At 42.5% G+C, this 23,226-nt stretch overlaps 2 protein-coding genes across 2 annotated transcripts; one reads left to right on the forward strand and one right to left on the reverse strand.

Annotated features, from left to right (window-relative positions):
* Nucleotides 1-42: 42 nt before the first annotated feature.
* On the forward strand, nt 43-2,974 carry Pdzd11 (PDZ domain containing 11). The gene is made up of 7 exons (XM_020182825.2): nt 43-192; nt 790-889; nt 1,365-1,448; nt 1,708-1,764; nt 2,049-2,147; nt 2,383-2,443; nt 2,586-2,974. Exons 2-7 carry the CDS (start codon nt 803-805, stop codon nt 2,618-2,620), a joined length of 423 nt encoding a protein of 140 aa, XP_020038414.1. The 5' UTR covers nt 43-192; nt 790-802; the 3' UTR covers nt 2,621-2,974.
* A 4,566-nt stretch (nt 2,975-7,540) lies between these two features.
* Arr3 (arrestin 3) lies at nt 7,541-21,267 on the reverse strand. Its single transcript, XM_074062317.1, has 15 exons — nt 21,194-21,267; nt 20,893-20,923; nt 20,679-20,739; nt 20,440-20,484; nt 14,200-14,399; nt 14,024-14,083; nt 12,330-12,397; nt 11,617-11,752; nt 11,355-11,439; nt 11,022-11,094; nt 10,508-10,645; nt 8,921-9,004; nt 8,665-8,688; nt 8,479-8,531; nt 7,541-7,705 (listed from the first exon to the last, which is right to left on the reverse strand). Exons 1-15 carry the CDS (start codon nt 21,265-21,267, stop codon nt 7,692-7,694), a joined length of 1,146 nt encoding a protein of 381 aa, XP_073918418.1. The 3' UTR covers nt 7,541-7,691.
* Between the last annotated feature and the right edge of the window lie 1,959 nt (nt 21,268-23,226).

Raw genomic sequence — 23,226 nt, forward strand, 5'->3', positions numbered from 1 at the left:
CAATAGGAGCGCAGACAGCCTGGAGGCGGAGCATTACGTCAGTGCGCACAAGAAGGAAGCGTACAGGACGTGAGAGCAAGCGCGCGCCGCCGCCCGGCCCTGCCCCTTTTCTATCCTAACGAGCTTCCGCTTCCGGTTCCAAGGCTGAATTGGCTGTGAGCCGAGGCTCTGGTGGCTCCGGTGTACCTGCCGGTGAGATGGTGCGGCGTTACAAGGTCTTGGGACTCAGGCAGGATTAGGGACAGAGATCTGGAAGGTGGCTGGTTTAAGGAAGAGTGAATCAGGGGACCCCATCATTACTAATCACCTCTATAGAATGTGGGGCGGTGTCCGCCCCAGTCCCTAGATAGTTGGAGTCAGCACAACCTAGATCTTTGGGAGTAGCTTTTTTTTAGATGCGACTCTAATTTCCTCTTCTCTGACATGATCACGAATAACACCTGTTTTGCAGGATTGTAGATACGAAATCATGTCTGTATTGTCTCCACCTAGCAAGTCGCTTGGCATCTAGATATTTAGCAAAGTTAATATTTTTTTCATCATATTTCTTCCTTCTCTCTTCCAGTGTCCCCCCTCCCCCCGTACTGTGGTTTGAACTCAGGCCCTCACGCTCTAGCGCTCTACTACTTGAGCCAAGCCTCAGCCTTCTCCGATCTTAACATCTAGGTTGTGGGCTAGGCCCATAGACTGCTGGCCTTAGAATGGGTGGGAGCTGCTTTCTGAAACTTGCTAGGCTGCTATCCCTTTTGAATCACTTTTGTCTGCTTTGATGCACTCTTTCTTTCCCAGGGCCTTGCCTGAGATGGAAAGCCGGATTCCTTATGATGACTATCCAGTGGTTTTTCTGCCTGCCTATGAGAATCCCCCAGCATGGATTCCTCCTCATGAGGTGGGAACCATCATTTTTCCTGAGTGGGGAATTTTTGCTTAGGAATTCATGCCCAGGAATTTTTCCCAGGGCATGAGATGATGCATGAAAAGTAGAATGGCAGGGTTAGAAAGCTAAATGGAGATTGAATCTTAATCCTTCTTTTAACCAAAGGCCCTAGAAGCTGAGTTTTGAGCAACAGGGCTCCAGTGAAAACTTCTTAAGGAGGTAATTGGGATGTATCTACACAAGTGAATTCTGGAATTTCAGAGCCCTAGTTTCCATTCTGTCAAAAGGTAAAGAAGTAGAGAACTCTTGGGTTTCTGCCATGTCCCCATGCTAAACATCTATTCATTTGGACAGTATTACCTGTTTTCCTTAAACTAATTCTATGACTTTACCTTTTCCTCACTTGAGGATGATACATTCCTGCTCCAGAAGAAGATGTCACATCTATGACTGGCAGTAAGATTTCTGGGATTGCTGTGTCTTGCAGAGAGTATACCACCCAGACTACAACAATGAGTTGACCCAGTTTCTACCCCGAATCGTCACACTGAAGAAGCCTCCTGGTGCTCAGGTGAGCTTGTAGAGGCTCTTATTCCAGGCTAGATTTGTCCACATCAGAAGTTGGCCACGTTGGGGGGAATGGATTGGGAAATAGGTGGGGAGTGGAGGAAACTTTTCTTCTTATGGTCAGAAAAGTTGAGATATGACTTCTACAACTCCTCTTTTCCCTCTGCAGAACACAGAAATTGAGCTATTATACAGTGATGTTATTAAATGTTCTTGTGTTTGTGGTCTGTATTGAGCACCCATTCCATGCTCTTGTCTTACAGTTGGGATTTAACATCCGAGGAGGAAAGGCCTCCCAGCTAGGCATCTTCATCTCCAAGGTATGTGTGCCTCGTAGGCCACACCTACTAGCTACTTCACTTTGTTATCAGATTGCAGTACTGATGGCTCAAGGACTGAGAAGGATGACTCAGTGGACTGATAGAGTTAGCATAATGGGGGCACACCCTTTCTCCCTTCAAAACTTTCCATTTGGCAAATCACCTGTCTCCTTATGTTGTCACAGAAAGATAATAACACTTTACTTTTGAATAGCACTAAATTCCATTTACAGTTTTCTGAAGTTACCCTATCCCAATTACATGTATTCTTCCTTTATTAACAGGTGATTCCTGACTCTGATGCACATCGAGCAGGACTTCAAGAAGGGGACCAAGTTCTAGCTGTGAATGATGTGGACTTCCAAGATATTGAGCACAGCAAGGTGAGCACAGCAGTTGGGCTGCATTGATACAAGAAGACATTCCAGGTAAGGCAGGTTGGACAGGTTTAGCCTAATCTGTCACTTCATAAGAAAGCATCTCTCCTGGGGAAACATACCAGAGGGGAAGCAGCTACTAATGACTCAGAAGGTTGGAGTTGTAATTCCCATCCTCCCTATTATGATTCTGTCCCAGGTTTTATCTGTTTATTCAGACAATCTGCTGTGTTCCCTCCAGGCTGTTGAGATCCTGAAGACAGCCCGTGAAATCAGCATGCGTGTGCGCTTCTTTCCCTACAGTAAGTGTCACTTTCTTTGCTTTTTTACTTACTTGTCACGGCCCTAGATAGGAACTCTTTAAATAGTGGTAATTAGAGGATGGGAATTAGGAGCTCAGGCCTGAAAATAACCTGCTCTGTTCCTTCTCTTTCTTTCTCCCAGATTATCATCGCCAAAAAGAGAGGACTGTGCACTAGAGAGTTGCAGCCCATGGCCCTCCAAGTGGAATCTGCCAGGAACAAGCTAGCCAGGCCCCAGGGAAGCCACTTGGGAAATTTTCAGCCCCTCCTTGGCATAATGGGTGGAGAAGATGGGAAGACAGCCAACTGCATTACCCAAATTGTACTATACTTTGAGTCTTTGAGTTTCCTAGTTTTCTAGGTGGGCTTCATTATCTGAAAGAAGGATGATGATGTCTAGAGATAGCCTATTCTGGAGGGAACCCAGCAAGAAAAGGAAACTGACATTTATTGGATGTATAATACACTTAGACACTGTTTTTGCCCCTTCTTCCTCCTGTCCAAAAAAGTAAAACACAATACTTGAATAAATGTTGTGACTTGAATGATATCAATTAGATGTAAAATGCTATTGAGGCAAGAAAAAAACTGTTCCAAAGAGAGGAGCCACTGGAATAAACAGCCAGTTCTATACTTCCTTCACAACTGTCTATGCCTGGTCAGATCATTAGAGAGGCCCAGGAACCTTAGCCACAGTATGACCAAGGAATGGCCTAGGGTGAAGGATACTGAGAGAAGCAGAGCCCTTTCCCCTCGCAGCTTTAGCTGTTTCTCTGCTGGGACGGTATTGATATAATTCTCCTGTCCCAGATTCTTTTTTCTGGAACTTAAACCAAGGAAGGGGCTTAGATGCATTTTTTTCCCACAGGCAGAGTAATAAATTGTTTCCCAGTTTCCATCTTGTAGGTTAAGTGATGCTAACTGCCAACTTTTTTTTTAATATCCCAGCCCCAAATAACTTTCTGCCCTGTTCTTAGATATTTAGTTACTAATTCTAGGTCACACCTATGTCACCTACATTGGCATGTTGAAAATACCCATTTTCTAGTGAAGTTGTGGGCAAGGTGCCCCTATGGTGAAAGCTCAAAAATTGACTTGAAACAATCATGGTGAACTTTAGTATGTATTGCCAGTTCCTTCCCCTGGTGAGTGATTCTGTTGGTTTTTGGTAGAGCTTGTAAATTGAATTTTTAAATAAGCAAGGCAAATGAATCTTCAAATACGGGAACACTGGTCTAATATATGTCAATGAAGAAATTGACTCTTCCCATATCCCCCTCTAGCTCTACTAAGGTACCTCTTCTAATTTTTTTTGGTGGTACTGGGGCTTAAAATCAGTGCCATGAGCTTGCTAGGCAACCACTTGAGCCATGCCCCTAGCCCTAAGGTATCTATCTAGAGGCTCACTGCCATTTCTGGGGACATTACCCCTTGTGAGTAGAACTGGAGGTAGAATTAATTTAGTTTTCTCTGGCTCCTGGGAATTATCCTATGTTCCTATTTGCTATTCTGATCCCCCAGTGGCCATTTGAGAAAAAAGACAGCAAGATACTTTAACAAAAGCATATTGACTGAGTCTACTGAATGTTGATATCCAACACTCTTCCCTGTGGTCAGCAGATTTTAAAACAACGTATCTAAAAAGTATGGTCAACATGGTAAAAAGGCTTAGCCAAAAATCCTCCTGCTCTAAAGTGTGTCTCACTTTGAGTTACTTGAAAGGGCTGTTAGAGACTAACATGGGGCAATTGCATTATGAAGGTATAGATACAGTGTGGAGAGGCATAAGCAATAGCAGGCTGAGGTTGAAAGACCAGTTGTTTATTGAACACTGTTTATAAGAAAACAGTGAAGAATGAATTGTATTGGCCTTTGAAGTTATGCCAGCCACATAACTTCTAGCCATCAGAGAATGTAGGGTGGAATTCCCAGGTGCTGCAAGAAGTTTCCACCCAATAAAGCTGTCAGATGATAATGTTTTCAGAGGTTCTGTTTTATTCCTAAACCTAGGAGTTAGAAAAGTAGCCAAGTGTGCAAACCATAAGCCTGGAATGTGGGGGAGAAGGTTGGCATGGAAAGCCCAAATGCAACAAGTCTATCAGGTTAGGCAGAGACACCCTAAGCTATCTATAACAATGGTTTTTGATGTCTGACTTCTTGAAGGGTTGCAGTTGTATTTCAGCCCCTAATACATATGTTAAGGGAGGAAATAGAGTGAGATGACTGGAGTCAAATCTCAACTCATAGGAGCAACTTCTAGAAAAAACAAGAGGAAGATCACATGATCCCCTTCATCCTTGGCAAACCAAAGAAATACTCTGGACTAAAGGTAGTTCCATTCTCCCTTTAAGCACCACTCAAGCAGAAAAATTGGCCTGGCCATTAACCCATTAACTAAGCAAAGGAAGCTGGGAAAAGGAATATTCCCACCAGTGGAGGTAAAATTACTTCGTGAAGAAGGGCAGAAACCACATGCTAGAATAGTTTGTGTGTGTGTGTGTGTGTTTGTAGTGACAAGCAAAAGAAAAAAATGTTCAGAGGCTGAGATGACTCCAGGCTTTTGGGTTGCATGATGAGATGAATCTTGCCTCCCACCTACCATAGGATAAGCCAAAGTTATGCAAAAGTGTAGGTGATGGTGGGTAGCTAGAGACAGTGTAATAGAAGTAGCATAAAGAGAGATAGGTATTATATTTTTTATATGGTTACTGGTTTCAGTATTATGCCAGGGGCATAGCCACCTCAGTAAACATCACATTAAGGTCTCTGGACCACAAACTCTTTTGCAAAGACTTATCTGGACAAAAGGGAGCTGAGCACGTCTATAAATTCCAGTACTCGGGAGGCTGAGGCAGAAAGATTGTGAGTTTAAGGCCAGCCTAGACTACATAGTGAGATCCTGTCTCAAACAAAAAGGTAAAAGGGACCATATAGTAATAACCTAGAGTTAATGGTTAAGGATAGATCCTTCTAAGATGTAATGATACTTCCCTTAGGCCAGGAACCCTAGAAACCTTGAACTCATAACCTTTCTGATCCTGACACTGGTAATTCCTCCCCAAGTAAACAGTAGACCCTCCCCATTAGGGTTGAATTTAGGTATGTTAGAAAAACTCATTGTTCAGGTCAGTCTTACTATGCATGGGCATAATGACAACATCGCCTCTTTTTGCCCATAAGTCTTCTTCCCACTTTTGTCTCCTTGAAAGAAATGATGTCTTCAAAAAATGTGTTGCAGAGAATTGAAATATTTAGAAGTCTGAGAGAAGAATGTACCTGCCCTTCCTCTTTTAGTCTTACTAACCTCCCTATTGCTTCCCTCATAATCCCCTTTTCAAATAAAACATCCCAAAACACCCACTTGTGATATCATAGATGACCACTATAATAGTTGAATCACTAATCAGCTAGGAATTAGGTAGGTAGCTAGGAATTAATGTAGTTAGAAATTAGGTGCAAGAGCACTTCTGGCCAGCTGTGTCCCACAGATGCAGCTGAACCTGCATGAAACAAATGTTTAGGATGAAGATGGGAAAAGGTAGAAAAGAAAGTTGAATTTTAAGAGCTAGAACCTAATGGCAGAATAAAAACAGCCAAGGAGACTGGATCCCTGAAAAGTGTCTGCCACAGCCTCAAGTAGTTTACAGACAGTAAACCAGTCTCAAGATACTGTTTTGATTAAGGAAGACCCTACAGGATAGCAGATATCAGGGTTCAAGTCCTTTTGAACTTTACCTTACAGTTTAGATAAAGGCAGAGAAGACCAGAGACATCATGGGGCTTGGTAATACGGGAGAGACTTCAGTTTTTTCTTTCCCCTTCTTTATTCACAGATGATGTGGTAAGTGCTACTCTACTGTGATGAGTAGGCTTAAGGGGTTGAGACATAGATTTAGTGGTATGATTTTTAACACTTGCTATCTGGTCCTCCAAGTCCATGGTCTTAGGAAGACAGTTCCAATGGTTGCCTGCAAAAAAAAGTTAAATACTCTGAATTCCCTTTCTGCCCCCAATACCGGGAGTCTTAGAGCCAGAAGTGGAGGATAGCCCTTGAGGAGGTTGTCCTGGCTCAACTTTCTAGCACTTACAAAAGATGTTTGAGGCAGAGAATCCCCTGGTGAGTTGGCCAACAAAAGAGGCAAAAATAGCCATGACTCACTGGTAGCTATTCAGGAGGCAGAAATCAGCAACCCCAAGGAAATAGTTCCTGAGATACTATCTTGAAAAAAACCCATCACAAAAAGAAGGGTTGATGGAGTGGCTCAAGTGGTAAGAGTGCCTGCCTAGCAAGCTTGAGGCCCTGAGTTCAAACCCTAGTACCACCAAAAAATTTTAAAAAAGCAAAAATGACTCCTTGGTGGGTTCCATGGAGCAGGTGCTGATGGACGCTTCTGCACTGTGAGGAACATACTAAGTAGGCTAACCATTGCCCTCTCTCCCCGCCACAGTCTCCATGAACCCCTCCTCACACACTCGAAAATTCCCCAGGAGGAGGAACCTGCTTCCTCAAGTCACCCGCTCCATCCCATTCCAAACTTTTCACACCTTCCTATCCCCAAAGCCCAAACCAGACCCACATTGCTCTGCTTTCCCACGAATACAAGTCTGGATTTGCACAGAGCCTGGTATTTGTGTTTCTCTTGGTCTCCAGGCTAAAACCTCTGGCCTTGCTCCAGGCCCCAAGTGGACCAAAAGCATACATTGTGGGAGTGGGAGATGTGCTGGCTTCCTGCGCTTGGCCTTTTGCTACCTGGCATCACACCACACACTCCCCAACAGGAGCCTAAGACAGTTGGCTTTTCATCTCTGTGTGTGGCCACGCCCCCTCAGCTTCCTCCTGTGCCTTGTACTCCTGCTAGGGCCGTGGGGTGATTGCAGGAGTAGGTGATAGAGTGGGGACAGGGATGGCCACAGCCAGAGAGAAAGCCCAAGGATCCAGGGAGGGTGGGTGGCAATGTCAGAGAGGAGTCGGGGGCCACGTAGGGGAGGAACAAAGGCTAAGGGTAATCTAATCATAGGGATAAAGGGGGGAGGATCATTCTGAGTAGCTCCATTCTCATCCAGGAGGAGGAAATAGCAAAGAGATCGACAGTCACGCCTGGACAAAGCGATTTATTAGCGTGGTACAGTGGGGGCTCCCACAGACCGGCATTGCAGCTAGGTTTTCAGCTCCCCTCCTCTTGCTTAGCTGTCAAAGCCTCTTGTTTCTGCACTCTGCCATGCTCCTGCCGCATAAACTCCTCGATGACTATGTCCTCCGAGCTTGCAGAAGCAGCAGAGGGGGATGGAGGGTTAGGAACCCCTTTCTGGGCATCCCCCACATACACCCCGTTTGGCTGATCCCAGAGAAGCAATCCCTTTCCTGCTTCTCTGCTGGGCCCCTTTGCTCCCCTTGGGACCCCTACCCCATCCCACACACACACACATTGACCACACTGGCTTGTATCCTTGTATCTCCAATATAAAAGTGTCCCGGGGATGCCAAAAGGGAAGTAATAACTGACAGTGGGACCGCGGGAAGGGATTGCAGAGTGAAAGAAGGAAGAGCGAGGGGCAGAGGAAAATGAAAAATAAAAATGGAAGGGATGAGGGGGAAGAGCAGGGGTTGGAAGGCAGGGGCTGCAGAAAGGGAAAAGGGTTTGTGAAAAGCACTAAACTCTGACACAAAGCTAAACCAGATGTTTCCACTACACATGTATTGAAAGCAACACCCTGGGGAAGTTTCTTTCATTTCCATTATCATAAAATGGAGGGTAGGTGTTGGGGGGAGTGTCTTCCAGACCTTACCTAGTGACTTCTGTGGCAAGCATGGAGGGGAGTGATGGAGCTGAAGCTGATAAGGGGCTCACCAGTTCCCTGAAATGTTTTAACTGCCCCCCTTCTCCCTCCCACACTTCCCCTGAAGACCTAGACACTAACCTGCACATTGCTATTCTCTCTCTTTCCAAACTGCTATCTCCAAGTCATGAGATCAGAACTACTTGGTCCCCAACCCTCAGGGTGACCATTCCTGGCAGTCCCACCTGGTCACTCACCATGAGATGGCTTTGGATGGATCAGGATCAGGGGCAGCTCCACACCAACATCACTGCAAAGGATTACCAGATGAACCTCCCTTCCTCCCTTTTTCCCTCCCTCCCTCAGATTTCCAGTCCTAGGATGCCTTAAGATTCTGCCTACTTACTTTTCTTCTTGTCCCAGTCCTCACCCCACTCTCTCACCTGGCTGTCAGATCTCCTAGGATGCTGTAGGTAGAATGACACCCAAAATTAGTACCTGATAATGGGGAATGGGCAACCTACTTTTACCATGGGATGGGTAAGGCCAACTCAGGAACAGAATGGGTTTCTGGGAGGAAGGTGACTTGCTCACTGAATTTACAGGGTTGTAAACTTAGTCCAACTGAGAGAAAAACAGAAGTGAGACGACCCTTGGCTCCCTAGCCCCTGCCCAGAGGGATCATGAACTCTCACTTACCCCCCACTGGACACCATCAAGTTGACTCTAACTTTGTAGGATATCAGGATCCCCAGCAGTTCTTTGTTCATTCCAGGTTGAAGACTGGAAGTTGTAATGTCCATTTTTGTGTGTTTGCCGATGGAAAGGGGAGTAATTCATTCAGTTCCCCCAGTTCCTTCCTGTGCATTTCTGTCACCACACCCTATTACCTTTGCCTTCTCCCAAAATATCTCCCAGGCTCTAATCTCTCCTACTCATTGGGATCACATTTCTGTTCCTAAAATTTAGTTTTACCATAGTACCTACTCTGCTCAAGAGCCCACCTTATTGACTATAACTACTCTGCTTGACTTTCAAGATCCAAAGCAATCTGGCCTCAGCTACCCTTCCCAACCTTTTCTGCCCTAACTTCCTAACGCCTGGGATACAGCCTAGGCATACCCATCTCTGCATTCCAAAATGTCATGTGGATTCCCACCTTCTAGCCTTTTCCCATGTCATGTCTCCAGTCTGGAATGTTCCTTTCTCTCTCTGTTGGTATCCAGATCTTACACATTCTTTAAGATCGAGCTCATTCTGTCTTCTCTAAGAAGCCCTTGGCAACTATGTTGGCTTCTTTTAACCTCTACTGGACTCATAATCTGAACCACATGTACTTTAGCTGTTAGATTGCGTTTGCATTCTTCATTGTTCTTCATCTAGGCCAGACATTGACTGAAGGCAGAGACTCTTAAACTTTGAATGCCCCACAGTGCTTAGCATGAATGAGCATTTAACAAGTGCTCAATAAAAACCTGTTGATTGAAAAATAAGAAACGAAAGGCTCTGTGACCTTGGGAGAGTCTCTTAATTGCTCTGGGTTGATGATTCCCTCGCCATAAAATAATACTGTCTGAATAATTTCTGTAGCAATAACAGTCTATAACTGATAAGGAGTGGGGATAGTTGGGGGAATTTATAATTGTCACATGGTGGCAGATGGCTTTTGGTGGAAGACACATCTAACACTAGAGCCTTTGAAGGCATAGGACCAAATGAATCATTGTCATTGAATTCTATCAATTCCTGTCATATCATTCTCCCTTTTAGTCCTGCTTTTGCCCCATTTCTCATTTTCTAACCTACTCCATTTCTATCTTCTCTACAGAGCAATTACTGAAGAGATCAGAGTTTAGAGCCAGATGACATGTAATAGAATTCTATCCACCTCTGTTAGTTATGTAGCCCTGGGACAAGTTCCTTCTCTTTTGAGTCTTGGAATCTGTAAGTGTAAAATGGCCTAAGAACACCTGTCTAGCTTACTTACCTGTCTAGCTTTCTTATGAAAATAACATAGTATATATGCAAGGCCTTTGTGAGCTATAAAATATTATACAAACATAAAGATTTTCTCCTCTCCGCATTTCCCTTTCCTGCTGCCTATGACCAAAGGCAGACATTGGTCCTACGGGAATTGTTTAACTTGCTGCTGGCTCTCAGGCCTGGAAGTGTTCTGAACACTGACCCAGGGACATTTTTAAAAGTAAATAGGCTTCCCTGAAGATGAGACTCATGTGGAATGGGTTAGGGTAGGAAGTGGAGTTTGGAAGTTACGTTTGAACTTACATTGTGCTAGAGGCCAGATTGGTATCTTCATGCTTGAGTTTGCCATCCAGTGCCAGGCCCTGTTTCTGGCAGTTGTGAGCCAGGAGTGGAGTTACTGCAAAGCTCTGGGAGAAGCTGGAGTTAGCAGCTATAGTCTCCCTTTGAAAGGAGAACAAAAGAACTTAGGCTAGGCTTGCCAAGTACATTCACTTCCAAGAGTATCTTGTACAATCTCAAGAATCTACTAGACTATCTAAAGAGAAGTGCATGTCTAACTATGAAGAGCAGGTAACTCTGGTAGGAAACTCTTATGCCCCTGCCCTCTCTTAGCACCGTGATGGTCCTTCTGTGATAAGTCATGTTCCCTCCCTCTAGTACTCCTAACAGTCTCTTCCTTTCTATGCTTCAGTTCTCACTTTGATTTTCCTCATTCCTGTCCCCCATTTCTTCTTTCCCTAGCCCCCTGCTATACCTCTTGGCCCTCTTCCCACCATCCTGCCCCTTGGCTCTGACCCCAACCCCAGGCCCAGCTCACGCAAACTCCTGAATGAACACGGTCTTAGTGTACTTGTCTAGTGAATACAGGACGACATCTGTGATCTGGTCAACTGAACAAGAGAGAAAAAGCACATGACTATAGTCACTCAGTCCTCCTCAAAGCCTCAGTTCACTTCCCTCAGCTGTGGCCTTGTCCATGAGCACCCCATACGTGATGAAATAAGATGTGAGCATGGACAAAGATATATATTTTGAAAAGCCTACGTTGGGGGGAAGCCAAGATGAGTATAAACAGGTAAATGGGGAAGAGTTTTAGGAAGAGACCTATGGTTTGGGGGCTGGGTACAGGGAGATGGGAAAAGCAGCTCACCAGAAATCTTGATTTTTTTGACAATCTTGTTGGTGCAGTTATTGATGGAAACATTGACAGAGATGGGTTCTCCATGGTAGTGAACCTGAAGCAGGAGAGATTCCCTTCACAAGGATAGAGGGAGATACCCAGATCAAGACATAGATTTCGTGTTTCCTTAGCACTGTTGCTGCCTTACCTCTGGCTACCCAAGTAGGAAATCAGTGAAGAAAAGGTATCACAGGGGTTCTGGGGTAGAGGGCAAAAAGTGGGGCTCACCAACCTCCCTGTCCATCCAGGCTTGTAGTTGTAGAGGCTGAGCTGATAGAAGGAAACGGCGGATGGTCTGGGCCCAGGGACCAGGACCTGGTTCCAGGGGTGCAAACTGTACTTTCCGAACAACCAGCCGCACACAGTCACTAAGTAAAGGCCAAGGGATTAGCCATAACATCTCATTTTGGAACCACAGACCTCCCCATGAGATCCTCATAGCCTAGTCCTTGCTTGGGTATAGGGGTGGGAGAAGGCCTCCCTCAGAGAACTCCTCTAGACCCTCAATGTAGGTATCTAAACCAAGGGTTTCACACTGTGGCCCACTGGCCAAATCTAGCCTGTTGCCTGTTTTTGTGTGGCCTACAAGCTAAGAATGGTTACTACATTTATAAATGGTTGAAATAAATAAAAAAGAAATATTCTATGACACGTGCATTTTACATGAAAGTCAAATTTCAGTGTCCATAAGTAAAGTTTTATTGGAACACAGCCATGTTTTTTCATGTAGTATCTGTGGCTGCTTTCACACTATGGCAGAGTTAAGTAGTTGAAACCAGTACTATATAGCCCACAAATAATCAATATTTATCTTTTCACCCTTTACATAAAAGTTGGTGATGATGGTGCTATGGAGGTTAGAAGTAGGACTTTTCTGCCACAAGAGCAGCATTTGATTACTGGCAGGGGCTGGAGGTAGGGATTTGGGGGAAGACCAAAGAATACCTCTTGGAGATTTTGTCCTCCAGGTTTACAGCACAGAAACTCTTTACTTCAAAGTCAACACCACAGGCCTATGAAGGGGTAGGAGGAAAGAGAACTCATTACTAAGGCTGTTCTTTCCTTCATCATAGGCCTATATGAAAAGGCCTATATGAAAATGCCATCTCTTTGCTGTTCACTTCTTCAGTCTTGTCCATTTGTCTTTCTGTTCCTCTTGACTGGCACTACCCATCTATTCCTTTGCTGTAGTTTGTATCTGAAATGTACCCCTCCCCCCAAAGGCCATGTGCTAAAAGTTTAGTTCTCAGCCTATGGTGCTATTGAGAGGTGATGGAACACTTAAGAGGTGGGGCCTTATAAAGGAAATGCAAATTAAACCATGTTAAAATTCCACCTTACCCTGTTAAAATGACTATCATCAAGAACACAAACAACAACAAATGTTGGCAAGGGTGTGGGGGAAAAGGAACCCTCATACACTGTATGTGGGAATATAAATTAGTACAACCACTATGGAAAGCAGTATGGAAGCTCCTCAAAAAAACCCTAAAAATAGAACTACCATATGATCAGCAATGCCACTCCCAGGCATATATCTGAAGGAATGCAAGTCAGGTTACAATAAAGACACCTGCACACCCATGTTTACTGCAGCATTATTCACAATAGCCAAGCTATGGAAGCAGTCAAGATGCCCTACAACTGATAAATGGATTAAGAAAATGTGGTATATATACAATAGAATACTATTCAGTCATAAAGAAGAATGAAATTATGTTGTTTGCCAGTAAATGGATGGTACCAGAGAACATCATCTTAAATGAAGTTAACCAGGTTTCAGAAGACAAAGGTTGCATGTTTTCACTCATATGTGGAAGATAAATCCAATACAAATAAAAACATTATCATAAAGATATAAATAGATACAGAACATGTTTCCAATAGTGGGACTGTTAGAGGAGACTAAGGGAGGAGGAAAAGAAGAAAAGAATGGTAGCGTGAATAATAATGAAATATATTACATCTGTGTAGGAACAAGTCATAACAAAACACACTGAAAACTGTTGAACAATACAGGCAAAATACCAAGGCAAAATCCCCATTGAACAATGAACAGACAAGCAATGAAGGACAGGAATGTAAAACAGGTTGTGGTATGGAGAGGGCACTAGGTAGTGGGGGAGTTAAATGAAGAGGTAAAGGAGGGTGAATGTGGTTGATGTGCTTTCCATACATCTATGAATATAGAACACTGAAACCTGTTGAAGTAAGAAGGGGAATAGGGTAAGAGGGAGAATAATGGAGGGGATGAACCAAACCAGGGTATAAGATATGTATATATGGAAATAACACAACAAAACTCCTGTATAACTAACATATAAAAATGTTTTTAAAAAGAGGTAGGGTCTTTATTACACTGGAGGAAGATAAGTCATTGGGGGCATGCCCTTTGGAACCCTTCCCATCTCTCTTTTTGAATCCTGGCCACTATGAGGTAAACAGACCTTTCACATGCTTGATTATGCACTGTGTCACTACAGACCCAAAGCAACTGGTCCATGCAATCATGAACTGAAATCTCTGAAACCTTGAGCCAAATAAACCTTCCCTCCTTTTAAGTTAATTATCTCAAATATTTTGTCATGGTGATGGAAAGGTGACTGGTACAGCCCTCTTTCTCAGAACCCAGACCTCACCTTTCCTGAATCTTCGGGTCCTGGCTGCAATGTCACTGAACAGGGCAGGTGAGAAACCATCTAAGGAACCAAAAAGAGGTCAGTGAACAGAATAAACAGGGAGTCCTCTCTGTTCTTCTTTAACTTTCCCTCTTAATCTTCCCTGGAAACCTTGGCCTAGACTTAGGGCTTCGTACCTGCAGGGTAAAGGGGTAGGCATTGTCCCCCAGCTTGTGCAGAAGTCGCTCCTGTAAGACTGTGAGGGGCTGCTGGTGGGTAGTAGGTTCAACTGGAACCACTTGCTGGGCTTGTACATACAGATCTTTGCGAAATGTCAGACCAATCACATCCAAGTCATCACGGCCATAACGAAAAGCACATGTCAACACGACAAACACTGCAGGCAAAGGAGGAAGAGAGTGGCTTGTCAGAACAGTGGAAAAGGAGACCTTAACTAGGTCATAGGAAGACACAGAGAGGGAATGTAATATATTCAAACAGCATGTTCATCAAGGAAAAGATGAATACATTTGACTACAGTAACATTTAAAACTTTTTTGTTAAAAGTTTTACATACAGAGAACAAAAGAAATCCAGGGAGAAAATATTTGCAACACATATAGCAAACAGGATTTTAGCATCTAGAATATATAACTTTCACAAATCAGTAAAAATAATACAGCAGGACAGAAGTGTGCAGAGAATGTGAATAGACCTCACAGAAGCACAAAATGGAATGGCCAATAACATATGAAAACGAGTAGTCTCACTAGTAATCAGATAAATGCGAATTAAAACCACAATGAGGTAATAGTTCATCAGATTGTCAAATATTTTAAAGACTGACAACACTAAGTGTTCATGAAGGTGTGAAGCAATTGGAGGTCTTAAGCACTGCTGGTGGGTGTGTGCGTTAATACAGCCACTTGGGAAAACTGTTTGGCACTGTCCAGTAACATTGAACCTGCTCATATCTTAAGAAGTCTACTACCTGACACAAATTCGTGCTCATAATTTACAAGGAGCTACATATGAGAATGTCCACTGTATCAATGTTTGTCAGAACATAAAATGGGAAGTAATCTAAATATCTATCAACAAGAGAATGGGTGATAAATTTGTGGAATATTCATATGATTGAATACAAAATAGAGGTTAAAATAAATGAACTAGAACTTCACATCATGCTGTTATTTGAATGAGTCCCCTCCAAATTTCAGGTGTTGATACTTCTGTTGCTGTTGTTTTTGGTGGGCCTGGGGTTTGAACTCAGGGCTCATGCTTGCAAAGCTGGTGATCGCAAAGCAGGTGCTCAAAGCAGGTGCTCTACTACTCTACTGCTTGAGCCATACCTCCAGTCCCAGGTGTTGAAACTTCACCATTACAATGGTATCAAGATGGCCTTTAAGAGGTGGTTAAGTGCTGAAGGCTTCTTCCCTTGTGAATAAGGGCCTTATAAAAGAAGCTTCAAGCAGCATTCCTCTCTCTCGCCCTTCCCCCTCTGGCATGTGAGGATCCCTGTGGTAGATGGCAGCAAGGTACCACTTTTGGAAGCAGAAAGTAGCCCCTCACCAGGCAAGCAAACCTGCCAGAACCTTAATCTTGGACTCCCCAGTGTACAGAGCTCTGAAAAAATAAATTTCTGTATACATTACCTAGTCTCAGGTATTTTGGTATAGCCACACAAGTGGACTAAGGCATATATGAACATAGTTAAATCTCAAAAACTGTTGAGTAAAAAAAAAAGCCAGCTCCAGAATTATATGCACAGTATGTTACCATTTATATAAAGCTTAAAACAATGAAGGACAATATCAAACTTGATCATAGATATATAAATATGGAAGTGAAATATAGAAGCATCACAGGAAGAATAAACATCAAATTCTGGATAGTGGTTACCTGGGTAGGAGAGAGAAGGAGAAGTATGAGGGAAGGAGGAAAAGGGATGAGATCAGTTTGTTTTGTAATTATTTTCAAAGCTAGGTGATGGATGCAAGGTATTCATTATATAATTCCCTATGTATGAAATATTTAATAATTAAAAGGAGAGTAAGATTTAGGGTCAGAATAACCATGCATGAATAGGACTTGTATATATTCCTTGAGTTCTCTGAGCCTCAGTTGTCTCACCTGTCAATAATAGGCCTGCACAAGGAGCATTACATATGTTATGCTATTCAGACTTTACAATAATCCTCAAGTATTACCATCACTTTACAGGTAAAAAAAATGAGCTCAGAGCAGTTAAGTAAAGTCCATTATGTTGACACATGCCTATCAGACTCCAAAGCCTAGACTCATGGTGTCCAACTTCACTCAGAGGATGTTTGTAAGGAGTTAATGTGTAAGAAATCTCTGTGGAAACTGTAAAGTGATTATAGACAAAGATAACTGATGATATGATGATGATAGAAATCATGGCAGAAATGGAACAGATACAATTGAACTCGTATTTTGCAGCTGGTACCTAAGATTAGAGGCAGATAGAAAGCCTCTGAAATGTACTAATGGAGTTGAGATGGGATAGAGAGGGATACCTTATCAAGGCCAAAGTGACAGAGATTGAAGCAAGGAAAGATGTAAAGAACGGGTGAGTACCTTTATTTCTATCAGGGCCCTAACCCAGAGAAAAGAAAACTACCAATTGCCACACATGAGTAGAAAGCAACTTATTGTAGTATTTTTAAAGATTATAAGATTATCTATCTTTAAAATCAAGAATGAATAAGATGAATCTATATTCAAAAGAAATAACAAATACTGAAAGTAATGATAATGTCTATGGTTTTTTTTTTTATAAGGACTGGAGCAATGGGCAACCTCATATACTGTGGAAGGGAGAGTTAATTGATGTAATATTTTTGGAGAACAATTTGGTAATAAATATAGAAAGCTTTAAAATGAAGGACTGGGGACATGGCTCAGTGGTAGAGCACTTGCCTAGCATGTGGGAGGTCCTGGGTTCAATTCCTACCACAACAAAAAAGTATGAATGCCCTTCGGCTTTTGATTGAGTTTCTAGGCATTTAGCCTAAAGCAATAGTTGGATTGCCGGGCCACAGTGGCTCACCCCTGTAATCCTCGGTACTTGAGAGGCTGAGATCAGGAGAATCATGGTTTGAGGCCAGCCTGGGCAAATAGTTTGAGAGACCCCATATCCAAAATAACCAGAGCAAAATGGACTGGAAGTGTGACTCAAGTGGTAGAGAACCTGCTTTGCAAGCAGAAAGCCTTGAGTTCAAACCTCAGTCTCACCAAAAAAAGAAATAATCGAATACGTCTGATATATACATATATATGTGTGTGTGTGTCTGTACATATATAAACTTGTGCACACACACACAGGATGTACTTTACAGGGGTGTTTATAATGGCAAAAATCTGAAAACAAAGTAAGTGTCCAATAATTTAAGATCATGTATACAATTACGGTAACTTAAAGTTATAGATTTTTATGTATCGACACAGAAGTTATTGACAGAAAATTATAAATTATGATATAATATAGCATTTAAATAAAAATATATTTTGCACAGAAAATAGGAATAAATATGAACTAAAATATTACTAGAGATTGTTCATAATCAATGGTAACTGGATTATAGTCTCTCACTTGTGCTTTCTGATTTTTCTACAATTAAGACAAACTTAACAAATATCAAAAGATACAACAAATACATTCACCTTGGTTCTCTGACTGGGCTTGGTGGCTCAAACCTGTAATCCTAGCTATTCAGGAGGCAGTAATTGAGAGGATTACAGTTCAAGGCCTGCCTGGGCAAAAATATTTGTGAGATCTCATCTCAACCAATAAAAATGCTGAGAAAGGTGGTGCATACCTTCATTCCAGCTACACAGGGAGCAGAAATAGGAGAATCATGGTCCAGGCCAGCCAGGACATAAAGCGAGACCTTATCTTAAAAAATAGCTAAAGTGGGTGACTATGGTGGAAATACTGTGTACTCATGTATGAAAATGGAAAATGAGACCTGTTGAAACTATGCCAGGAATGGGGGGAAGACAGATAAAGGAGAATGATGGAGGGAGTGAATTTAACTATGATATATTATAAGCACTTTTGTACATGTCACAATGTACCCCTGTAGAACAATAATATGATCATAAAAAAACAAAATAGAAAAGTACAAGTTAAAAAAATAGCCAAAGCAAAAAGGGCTGGGGGAGTGGCTCAAGTGGTAGAGCTCCTGCTTAACAAGCATCAGGCCCTGAGTTCAGCCCCCAGTACCACCCCAAAAAGTCACCTTGGTTCTCAATTATAGCCAATTAAAGTGGGAGAGGGAACAAAAAAAAAAAAAAAGGAAAGGCATAAGATGAAGAAAAAGGAAAAGACAGAAAGTGAGAAGTCAATGGCTGAGGGACTGGAGGGTAGCTCAGAGGTAAAGCACATGCTTTAGCATTTAACCAGGAGGGCCTAGGCTTGATCCCCAGCACCAGCACCACCAACAAAGAGGGTGCATGCAGGGAGGCAGGGGAAGGGAGGAAATGAAAGAGATGAGGAATGAAACAGAAAAGGTCAGGAGGGGCAAGGTAGAAGAGGATTTAGTGGCCCCTGAGGTGAGGGTATTAACCTGATAAATTGTTCTTGGCCCTCTTGCCTGTGCGTGCCTAAGGACGGCAGTGGAGGCAGCAGAGCAAATTGTCAGCTCAAGCTCTAATTGGCTTTTTAGCAGTTTAACATCATCCTTTTTTGTGTGTTAGGAAGCTTGTTTTTATCTTCTTTTAAAAAGTCAACAAATATTCTAAAGTTATTGATTTTTGTTTTCATTATACAAATAATATATTAATTTTATGAACATCAGAAAATATAATAAAAAAGAGAACTCAGAGTTCCACTATAATACATCACATTCCAGAGACAGCTGTTAATATCTGTTATGTGCATCCCAACTTGTTTTGCTTCAATAACTGAACACAAGGTCACCTTAGGTACCTACAACTTCTCTCTCATTTCCTTTCTGAAGTCAAACTTTTTATTCTGTGACCACTCTACAGTGGTCACATGCAGTGGTAAGAGTTAATACAGAGACATCCCAGATAGATTGTTGTTAAACAAGAATTTGCTCATATGACCACATACCCTGCTCTATCACTAACTTTTATCACCAATGGTATAAAATAAGCATAGTTTACATCAACAAATGCACCTCGATACAAAAGCACATTAGAAAATGTGATGCAAGGGCTGGCAGAGAGGCTCAAGATGTAGAGCGCCTACCTAGAAAGCATGAGGCCTTGAGTTCAAACCCCAGTACTGCCAAAAAACAATGCCGCAAATAGATGATCTTCATAAAGTAACAAAACATATGAAATAAATTTGAGAAACATGCATGATTTAAAGGAATAATAATATAAAACTCTACTAAAGGGGCATGAAAGAAGATTCAAATAAAAGGAAAACTACACCTTTATCAACATGCATTTTTTTTAAACTAAAAATTTCTTTCCATAGGTTATTCTTAATATTTTGTAGGAATGTGAAAAAACATTTAGGTTTTAGAGATATGAAGTACTTGGAAGTCTATTGATTAATTTATGGCTATACTGCAAAGTTTCTCTGATATTTAAAACTGGCCAGAATGTTTATCCACACGGCTTACTCTGAGAGATTAAGGCTGACTTCATTCTTCAATATCTACAGGTTACATCAGAACTAGTATTCATCAACCCTTTTCAAGATAAACCCAATTTTCAGTCTAGTTGGATCGCAGTGGGGTTGATCCATTGTGAGAATTAAAAGGAAAAAAAACAATGAAGAAAAATTTCAGGGTAATGTTGGTCTGTAGTACTGCTGTCAGAGTAATATCTCTTGTTGTTACTTCCTGTGGTTGTTATTTTGTTTCTTTGTTGGGGATTTTTTTTTTAAAGGAAAGGTTAGGCAGTTTCCTTATACAAAAGGAGAGGTAAAAGGTATGTACCAAAGGTTGCAAAATGGCAGCCTGAGGGTCACATTCAGTTTACAGATAAAGAAGAGTATTTTGACCTATCCTGGCCTTTTAAAATCTTTTAACAATTTCCTGTCATTTGAAAGTCAGGGAATTTACATTAAAATATGGAATTCTGGCGGACTGGATCATTCCATAAGCAGTCTAAGCCCATGTTCAGATCAACAGCCAAGAAGACACCACCAACAATAATGAAGAAAATAAAAAATTTGATAAAGAAGCTGTTTTAATTTCAACACACATGTAAGTGTGTTAACATCTTTTCAGACTTTGGGTCTCAAAGTTTTTAATTGGAGCTTCATTTCAATTCTTTAACAACCAGAAAATCTGGCCACTTTGGGCTAGAATTCTCAAATCTCACTCAATAAACACTTTCTGGCACTCCACTCATTCAGGCTGCATACCTGGCATGTATGACATTTCAGTTTGCGACCCTGAAACATACAGAGACCAACAAAAATGTCCACTCACACTTTTGACCTTTTAAATAATCAGGGTTAACCAGGACTACACCATCTGCAGAGAGAGGACGAGATGATACCATGGTCAGAAAAATTGTGACTATAAAACAGAAGCTGACCCCTGAAATGGTTTTTCCCATTTTCCCCTTCAATTGGCTTCTTTTTCCTGTATGGTTCTTCCTGGGCTTTCTTTTTCTTTCTGGCTCCCATTCCCTTCTCCCCAGCTCTTTCCCCTTTTGGACTACTGACCAATGGGTTCCACAGTGTCCACATGGTCCATGAAGTCTCGTTTCCCCAGGTAGATGGAGAGCTGTTGTGGAACCAACTCCTATGTTAGTCTCACTAGTAGTAGCTTTGAATGAATTCTCCTGAAACTCTCAACCCAGACCCCTGAGACTTTGAAGGATCTACACAATTCTGCCCTTTGCCCTTTCATTTACCCAACTTGACCAGGTTCTCTCACCTTCCCATTGGAGCTGGTCTTCTTAAACACCCTATGAAGAGAAAACCAGAAAGAGGGAGGGGAATTGGGCGAGCAAAAAGAGGAGAGGAAGGGAGAGAAAAGAAAGGGAAGTGTAGGGAAAAGGAAATATTTCTAGGATTAGGAGAATAGGAGATGGAGTAAAGGCAGAGGTAATTGGGATAGAGTCTAAGACCGTAAGTTAGGGAGAGGTTGGAAACTTCTCTTCCTCCAGAGGCAAATTCTTGCATTTGGATAGGGAGCAATTCACAGATTCAGAGTATCAGAAGGAGTTCTTACTTACTTGGACATCTTGGCTAGGGAGCCGATGTTGAGCCTTTTTTGAGATAAGGGAAAGAATGAGGAAAACTTAGTCATTTGGTCCCTATTCCTCTTACTCCACTCCAGTATGTCATCCAGACACACCTAATATGAGGAAAACTTTCCCCATCAGATACCTTACCACCACCCAGTGCCTCCTGTTCTTCTTGCCAAAGGCATGTCTTCAGCCATACTCTGACCCATCCTGGATAAGGGGGAAATCCTCCCTATTTTGTACAAAGTGTTGACTAACTATATTGCCTATTGTCCAAAAAGGGTTGAACTTCATGGAATGGCTGAACCATTCTTCTTCTTCCTCCTCCTCTTCTTCTTCTTCTTCTTCTTCTTCTTCTTCTTCTTCTTCTTCTTCTTCTTCTTCTTCTTCTTCTTCTTCTTCTTCTTCTTCTTCTTCTTCCTCCTCCTCTATTTTCAACATTAGGGTTTGAACTCAGGACTTTACTCTTGCTAGGCAGACACTCTACCCCTTGAGGCACTCCACTAGCCCGGCTGGAGCATTCTTGAAAACCTTTTAGAAAGAAGAGACTTGTACGGAAAGGGGCTGGACAGAGACTTCCATCCAGAAAAATGTGAGGAAAATGTGTTTTTGGACTGGATGAGACTGGACATCACCTGGCACACAGTAGGTGCCAAGACATGTTTCTTAGGTACAAGAATGGATGAACAAATGGATGGAGTCTGTCCCATTCTGCTCCTGCATTGGATTGTGAGCCTGAGTTTACCTCAGGATGGCCTTGAAGGGACATAGGTATAGGAGAAAAAGAGTTGCTGCCCTCATTTTCCTGGTATTGGTGGCAGAAACCTCTATAGAAGTTGAAAACATTCCTTGAACTTACCTGTTCCTCTCATTACTTTCCTCAAATTTCCTCATCTTTATCCCTATCCCTTTTTCCCAGGTGCTAGGGAACCTTAGAGAAAGGAAAATGTCTGTCTAGCACTTTCCTTTGATGCATACTAGGCCTGGTCCAAGGAGTTAGCTCAGGGAAACTTCCGTAAGTCACTTTCAGGGTCTCTCCAGGCTGAATGCCTGCTGTTTATGTGAGGAATGACGACCCTCAACCTCCCCTAGTATACTAAGGGAGATGTTACAGGTAAGCGATGTGGGCTTAGTGTGGACTAGAACTAGGGGGATTTGAAATATTACCTAGGGAGAGAGATGAAGTTCACATCAGCCTCCAGCTCTGGTTGCTGTTCTGCCCTCCCCAGTCTCTTATACCCACGAACCTCTGTTTATGTTGGTGGGAGTCAGAGAAGAATGGGGGGGGTATGAAACACTGCTATAAATAGCTCAAGTGCCAAGAGTTTGGAAAGCAGATTAACGGCTTCAAGATTAATGGCTAAAAGATCAGCAGACTACTATTGCTAAGGCTGAGGGTGGGGGATTCTGGTGACATTAGAAGCAGGGCAGAGAACAGCAGCTACAGGATTTTGGTCTTGTGAAGCCTTGAACATGAGAGCTGGGATCAAAGTGGAGTTGGAGGCCTTAAAGGTGAAGCACAGAAGGAAAGAAATAGGAGGGCCCAGCTGGATACTGGTGGCTCATGCCTGTAATCCTAGGCAGAGATCAGGAGAATCATGGCTCTAAGCTAGCCCCGGGCTGACCCTATCTCAAAAAACCCACCACAAAAAAGGGCGGTGGAGTGGTTCAAGCAGTAAGAGCACCTGCCTGTAAGCATTGAGGCCCTAAGTTCAAATTCCAGTACTGCCAAAAAAAAAAAAAAAAAGAAAAGAAATAAGAGGGCTCAGAGTGCAGGCCTTTGTGTTTCTGAAAGGAGAGTCTTGTGTCACACTCCAGTCTACCTATCTCTCAATAAACTGTTCCAGGCTACATAAAAGCCAAGGGTGTGGAAAGAGTGTCCCTTTCCTAGCCCCCACACTTGGGACTTCTGACTCCTGAAGTTGATGATAATCTGAAACCCTGATTATCCTAGCTTATGTGCACATAAGAAGTTAACCCCTAGGTGGGGGGGTGGGCAGGAGCAGGGAGATGAGTGTATT

Source organism: Castor canadensis, chromosome X (genome assembly GCF_047511655.1).
Source record: "Castor canadensis chromosome X, mCasCan1.hap1v2, whole genome shotgun sequence".
Lineage (NCBI taxonomy): Eukaryota > Metazoa > Chordata > Mammalia > Rodentia > Castoridae > Castor > Castor canadensis.

Bases quoted from the DNA above. Each gene is read 5' to 3' on its own strand.
- Arr3 (XM_074062317.1), bottom strand. From the start codon at position 21,267: ATGACTAAGTTTTCCTCATTCTTTCCCTTATCTCAAAAAAGGCTCAAC. The intron at 14,400-20,439 runs GTGAGTGGACAT...CTTTGCCTGCAG, and splicing joins TTATTTAAAAGGTCAAAAGT to TGTTTGTCGTGTTGACATGT. The intron at 11,753-12,329 runs GTATTCTTTGGT...GCCTTTACTTAG, and splicing joins GAGGACAAAATCTCCAAGAG to TGACTGTGTGCGGCTGGTTG.
- Pdzd11 (XM_020182825.2), top strand. From the start codon at position 803: ATGGAAAGCCGGATTCCTTATGATGACTATCCAGTGGTTTTTCTGCCT. The intron at 1,765-2,048 runs GTATGTGTGCCT...CTTTATTAACAG, and splicing joins TAGGCATCTTCATCTCCAAG to GTGATTCCTGACTCTGATGC. The intron at 2,444-2,585 runs GTAAGTGTCACT...TCTTTCTCCCAG, and splicing joins TGTGCGCTTCTTTCCCTACA to ATTATCATCGCCAAAAAGAG.